Here is a 6,523-nt window from a genome sequence, read left to right on the forward strand (position 1 = left end):
ATTTTTTTTTTTTTAACAGGAGATTGCTGAAAAAAATTCTGTACAAGTTTATAGTAAGGAACAGAACATATTTCTTTTTCATTTTACTCCGTTAAATGCCTGGAGTACACTAAAGTATGCTAATATGTTGTTGTTATTATTGTTATTATTATTATTATTATTGTTTTCTTCCAGTTTGTTCCTTTCCGAGACTATATCGATCGGTCGGGTAACCAGGTCCTGAGCATGGCCCGGCTGGCCAAGGACGTCCTGGCAGAAATCCCCGATCAGCTGATGTCTTACATGAAGAGCCGAGGGATTGAAGCACGACCTCCACAGCCCGCCACCTCTGACCCCACCTCTGACCCCACCAGCACTGGAACCGCAAAGCAGAACAACACTCGTCCCTGACTGAGGGCAACAAGCAGTGAAGAGCAGAAGTTAGCTTGAGCAAATGGCCGTATGTATGTGTGAGTGTGTGTAAGGTGTGTAACTTCAGGGTTGGTTGGCATAAACCAAATCAGTAAACTGAGCCTAAAAGAGAGACGGCGCCTCTTTTCCATTTTCTACAACTACATCTGAGGTGTCAGGGTAGGAGGTCGAAACTTTTATTTCATTTTTTTTTTATTTTATGTTTTTTTAAGGTCGGACTTCTTCAGCACCTACAAAGTGAAACATTCTGCCAGCGCATCACACAACTCAAATAATTCATTTTGTCCAGTTAAATGTCCGTCAGACTACAGGTCTGCAGCTGCTGCTGTCTCTGGTGACTCCTGCAGAGCCTGAGACGCCTCCACTGGTTCTAGCAGCAGGACGTTTGTCCTTGTCTGGATCGTTTCATCTCAGGGTATTCTGAACGTTTGACACAAGCTAAAATCAAGGGAGTGAGGATCGCTTAGAGAGGCGTTGTCCTGCCTGGCTGCTGGTTTATCTCCGTTCATATCACACTGGTCAATAGCCAAAATAATTTTATGTTTTTTGTTTTTTTTTGTTTTTGTTTTTTTCAACTGTTTTAGGGTCGTTTTGATGAGCAGAATCCAAAAATCCCATTGGTTTTGCTCAATCAGGTCAACTTTCTGAACTATGGAGCAACATCAGCATCAAAATGCAGGACTTGTTCTCACATCTGGAGAATCTGATCAATGAGTGAAGAGCAGGAGGAGAGACTCCATCAGGACAGAAAAGAGACGGAGAATTTTACACAATGAAGACGAAATGTTCAATTTACATGTATTTACCCTCATAAATGTTTATTATTCACTTTACAGAAATCCAAGTTTGCAACATTTAACTAATACACTATGTTGGAAAACTTTTTTATTCTCCTAAAACATTCTTTGGATGATAAATATGAACAGAAATGAACTGATAAAGTCACAGAAATGTCATCAATTTAGTCAGAAGATCAGATTTCTCTAAATCAAATTAGAATAAAAACCTGATTGAGAAAAATTGAGTCACTTTTGTATTCAGCTGTGCAAAATAATCCTAACTCAGTTGAAAAAAACATAGACAACTTCCAAAAAATATCTGTTTGTAACTCAGTGTTATTTATTGAGAAAATGAAAGCTGGGTATCAACCTTGGTCTCCCAAAGAATATTAAATGTTGACAGAACAGGAAACTTTGTATTCATGTAGGTAAATATAAAATCTGTTTTTTTATGATATCCAATTTGAAGTATAAATTAATATTTTTAATAAGACATTAATGTTTGTAGCCAGGTGAGTTATCCCAAAAAAGACAAAACAAAACAAAAACGATACAGTGCGTTATGTGAAACGGTGGTTGTTTAGATGCACCCTGGTATAATCTCCCAATCTAACCTAAAACCTACAGTTTGCAATATGTGTAAGGAAGCTTTTCACTTTTAATAAACTGCAAAAACACAAAATCTCACCAAGTATTTTTGTGTAGTTTTTAGTGCAAATATCTTAGTCCACATGAAATAAAAAAATAAATAACTTATAAGTAACTTTTCAGGAAGATATAGGAGCATCTTTTAAGTAAATAATTATTTAATATTGATGAAAGCAGATGATTTCACTAATAATATGGGGAAAATGTCTTGTAAGTGAAGTAATCTGCCAGTGGGACTGGTAATTTCTTACTTTTGGGAGATCATCAATCAGCTGATACTTACATGTGAAGCTGATCTTATTTATCTCAGCAAACGTCTAAAAATCAACCTCTGTCCTCTTCTGTTCCCTCATGAGAGGGAACAGAACCCACCTCTGACCCCACCTCTAACCAGGTCTGAGCTAACCAGCTCAGACCTGGTTAGCTCCGCCCACCAGATCATTTAGCAATACTCACCTCACTGTTGAAGACTCAGTGACTTTCTTGCTATATTTTGCTACATTTCAGACCAAAAAAATACAAATAAATAAATAATTGGTATCGTCCAAAATCAGAATTGACAGGTCAGGCTGTTTGAATATCGGTAATCTTTGAATATTGGCCAGAAAACTATCAGTGCAAAACTAAACATAATTGATTCTAGTCAGTGTGCTCATCAGATCAATATACTGTCTTTTTAGCTGTGCTGATGATTCAACACAGGTGGAATGAAGTTAGCGAGTCAGTTTGTGTGAAGACAAAAAAATACTGATCCACTTAATGAATTAATAAACACAAGACGACTGTGTTAACTGTAGAAACAAAAACAAAAAAACTCAGGTGGAAATTTTCAAAGCACAACAAAACCATTTTTCATTTACTGCTTTCTGCATCAGCTGAGTTTGTTGACACGGTGTAATCGTTTCTTCTGATATTTTTATTTTTAATCAGCCCACATCTCAAAGGAACAGATTATATGTTTAATTATACAACAGTAACCAAGACTTGTTCCAGCGTGTTTTGATGGAACAGGAGCTGTGTGAGCGCCGTGCGTTTTCAGGTCACCGTGTAGAAGTAGAGCGAGTCTAGACGAATCCCACACGGACGGGACGGGAGGTCGCTTCCAACGCCCCGACCGCCGCGGAGAGTGAGGGATGCAGGGCCCCATCGGAGAGCAGATTTTAACCCCCCCTGCCTCTTCCCCGCTGCTCCTCTGTCTAGGCCTGGTGTGGGACATCTGGGGTAAATGTTGCATGAGGCCGTCGCCGCTGTCTCCAGCTCATTCCGCTGTTTGGAAAATGAACGGGGTCCGGTCGAACGTCTCAGACCAAAACGCTTCACGTGTAGCGGAGGATGAGAGGAGAGATCAGGGCCGCTTTATTCACTTCGATTTTCCATGAAGGAAGAAGAGGGGATTTTTTTTTTCCCCCAGCTTTTGTTGGGTGTCATGAATTATTCACGGAAAGTAAGCTACTGCTTAGAGGGGAAAAAAAGCCTCCATGTTTTGTTATGGTGACCCTGAAGAGCTCAGAGAAGAGCAAACAGACGGAGAGCATGAAGGCAGAAACAGCAAAAACTAAACCTTAGCAAGTGTTTTTGCTCTGGTTTCTACTGCAGGTCTCTTAGGGCATATGTGTGATATTTGTGCTATATGTTGCTGAAAAGTTACCTATTGGTTATTTGTGTCTTATTTCAAGTGTATTAAGATATTTGCAGTTGAAACTGGAGCAAAAATACCTGGAAAGTTTTAGTGGTTTGTTTGCAGTGAAGCCCTCAGGTGAATTTCCAAATTCCACCGTTTGCTTCGCTTTTCGTTCATTTTTCTGCAGGAGTTCTGTTGCGTTTCTGCGACTCAGAAGTACCTGAACATCCCACAGTCCCAGTCAGCATGGCGGCTTTAAATCAGTAATCAATGTAGATGGTTTGATGCACAGCTGGTGACGGTAGAAATAAAAACAGTCTACAATCAAAATCGTTTGAGATTTTACTCATATTAAATAGGTCTGATCAAACATGCTGAGCAATGATTTGTATGCTTTCAGCCCAAAACAAACTTTTGTGCTCAACTCTCTCTCACACACACACTGGGAGAAAGTTTCAACTTGAATTTTCTCTCCAGTTTTTCTTCTTGCTTTCAGCAAAGGGTATTTATTTCATGCAAAGTGTCTCAGACGGAATTAGACTCTCTTCCAACCTTTACTACGAGGTTGGAAGAAGTTTATTTTCAAATGAATAATGCAGAAATAAAGAAATCACCATCCTTTATTAGCTAAGCTGTATCACAAACTGGTATTCTGATGTTCTGAGTTGTATTTTTCTATCAAAATTAGCTGCAGATAAGATAAAGGTTTAGCTTCATTTTAAGATTCTATTTATTTGAAACAATATTAATTAAAAGAAAAAGTCATTTAAAGCCAGTGATATTCTGGTGAACAGAGAAAATATTTTTCTTACAAATTATTTAGAATTTATTGGGCGTTCATTGGCAAGCCGGATGCATTTTTGTACCTGGTTTTTTTTTTAATCAGTTTTCAGGAATCCATTGCTATTTAGTTTTCACTTGTATTTCCCCACATTCAAATTTAAAATGTTGCATTTAGTTTCTGTTGTCATGGATTTTCCCCTCTTTATTTGTACATGTTGTCTCATCAAGATCCAAGATTTCATTTACAAGAGAGAGAGGCTTGTTTTGATCTTTTATTTTTTTTTACAAAATACATAAACAGTTAAAAAGTCAAACACATTTAAGTTGTCTAGTAAATTTCAAGCTAAAAACAAGAACATGCTTCATAAGATGATTTTTTTTTTGTCTTAAAAGAAACTGGAAATGTCCCAAAAAACTCAGAGCGGAAAGCTCCAGATCGCTCCTGACCGAGTAGGAAAATGTTTTTTCCTAAATTCTGGTGGTGATAATAGAACATTAAAAACTGTATGACTGGTTATATCTGCGCACTGAGCTCTGACAGGTTTCCTTTTACTGTGAAAGGTTGTGCTTCCTCCTGTGGCGCACGACGCAATAAATAAAAACATTCTGTTTGCTTAAATCGTTCCATGTTTGACATGACATTTAGCTCTCACTACGGTGTTCAACACAAATTCTTACCATGTATTTTTGGTCTAGTTTATATTCCAAGTATCTTAGTACACTTGAAATAAGACACATCTAACCATAAATTTTCTGAAAGATATAGGGAGCTTGTTTTAAGTCAATAATTCCTTAATATTGATGTAAAAGTTCTGGTTCCAAAGGCAGATTATTTCACTTATAATGGAGGAAAAATGTTGTGCTATAAGTTAAATAATCTGCCAATGGAACTAGTACTTTTAAAAATCAATATTAAGAAATAATTAGCTTCTAAATCTTCCTCAAAAGATACTTGTGAATTATTTTATTTCAAGTGTACTCAGATATTTGCACTAGAAACTAGACCAAAAATACTGGAACCAATTTATTAAAGTATTAAATTGGTGCTGCTGATTATTTTAGCACCTGTGATATTAGATGTGATATTAGATGGGAAATAGATACGTGGCCTTATTTCTGTCATAATCCTACAAACATGTTCAAGGGGGAAATCTATTTTTATATGACAACACAAGAACTTTGTCATTTTGCATGTTCATGTGACTGATTCTGTTCAGGTTTTTCATTCTGTAAATGACATTCCGATGTCTTGACTTGTGCACTGTGCAGGGGTGTTGTTTATTATTTATTTTTGCTGTTTTGAACAGTTTTATTGAACAAACTGCCAGCATGATGACCCAAAATATGTAAATAAGTAGAAGACAAACTCTAGAGTAGGTCTGAGCAGCATGTGCTTAAAACGTGCATGCGTTACTGTAAAGATCAATACAGCACCATTCATTTAATTTGTTGGCTACGCTGTACGAAGCATGCTGAGCTTGTTGCACTGTGGAAACATTCTGAATTAAACACACCAAGAAATGTTGCTTAGTGCTTCTCTCTAGTCTAATGAATTATGTACAATATTTTACTCATTAAGTAAAATACCAAATGCAAACATGTTAACATAATGTGTAGATTATTTGGTGAACAGTATTCCTCCTGATCCAGACCTTTTTTTTTCATACTCTCCATTTTATTTCTGTTGGGGTTTTTTCCCTTTCTTTACTTCTGCTTACCACACTTAATAAAAAATTAATCTGACTCCGACCCGAGTATTTGCGAATCAGTATTTCACAATCTTATGTTATTGTACGTCACAAGACATTTTATTGAGATTCTATTTTCAGTGTATGCGTAGAGATCTGCGCATTTCTTAGTGGTACACTGCCACTTAGAGGAGAAAGTGTGAAACTACACTCCTCAATTTAGCATGTTGGCGGAATGCCTAATTTACCAAGAGTTTTAACAAAACATTACAGTTAACCCATATTATTGTAATCTTTCTTTTTTTTCAGAATAGTCTTTTATTGCCCCGGATTAAAATTTATTTTACCCGTGTAAACACCTGAAAAATTGAATTACATGCACCAAGCCAAATCAAATTATTATAGTAACGTTTGTTCCTTTAGCTTAATATAAAAATCCAACTTTGGGTTTATTGGGGAAAAAAAACTGTTTTCATATTTTAAGCAGAAAACAATTATTTGCAGAATAATCAGTGTATGGTGAAAGAATATTCCTCGAACTGTTTCAATAATTCCCGGGATTTCCATACACGCCCTGAACGCGGCACTCGGCC

At 36.8% G+C, this 6,523-nt stretch overlaps 1 protein-coding gene across 2 annotated transcripts in view; it reads left to right on the forward strand.

Moving 5' to 3' along the window:
- Window positions 1-599, forward strand: part of LOC106959695 (copine-9) — a 54,507-nt gene extending 53,908 nt beyond the window's left edge. For both annotated transcript variants that reach the window (XM_015052438.1, XM_015052437.1), the window contains one exon: window positions 175-599. In XM_015052438.1, the coding sequence (XP_014907924.1) occupies window positions 175-390 (216 nt within the window). In that variant the 3' untranslated portion in view covers window positions 391-599. The remainder of the gene's footprint in view (window positions 1-174) is intronic.
- Window positions 600-6,523: the final 5,924 nt, after the last annotated feature.

The sequence above is a fragment of the Poecilia latipinna genome, unplaced genomic scaffold, assembly GCF_001443285.1.
Source record: "Poecilia latipinna isolate Pla-1442-1.1 unplaced genomic scaffold, P_latipinna-1.0 Scaffold1109, whole genome shotgun sequence".
Lineage (NCBI taxonomy): Eukaryota > Metazoa > Chordata > Actinopteri > Cyprinodontiformes > Poeciliidae > Poecilia > Poecilia latipinna.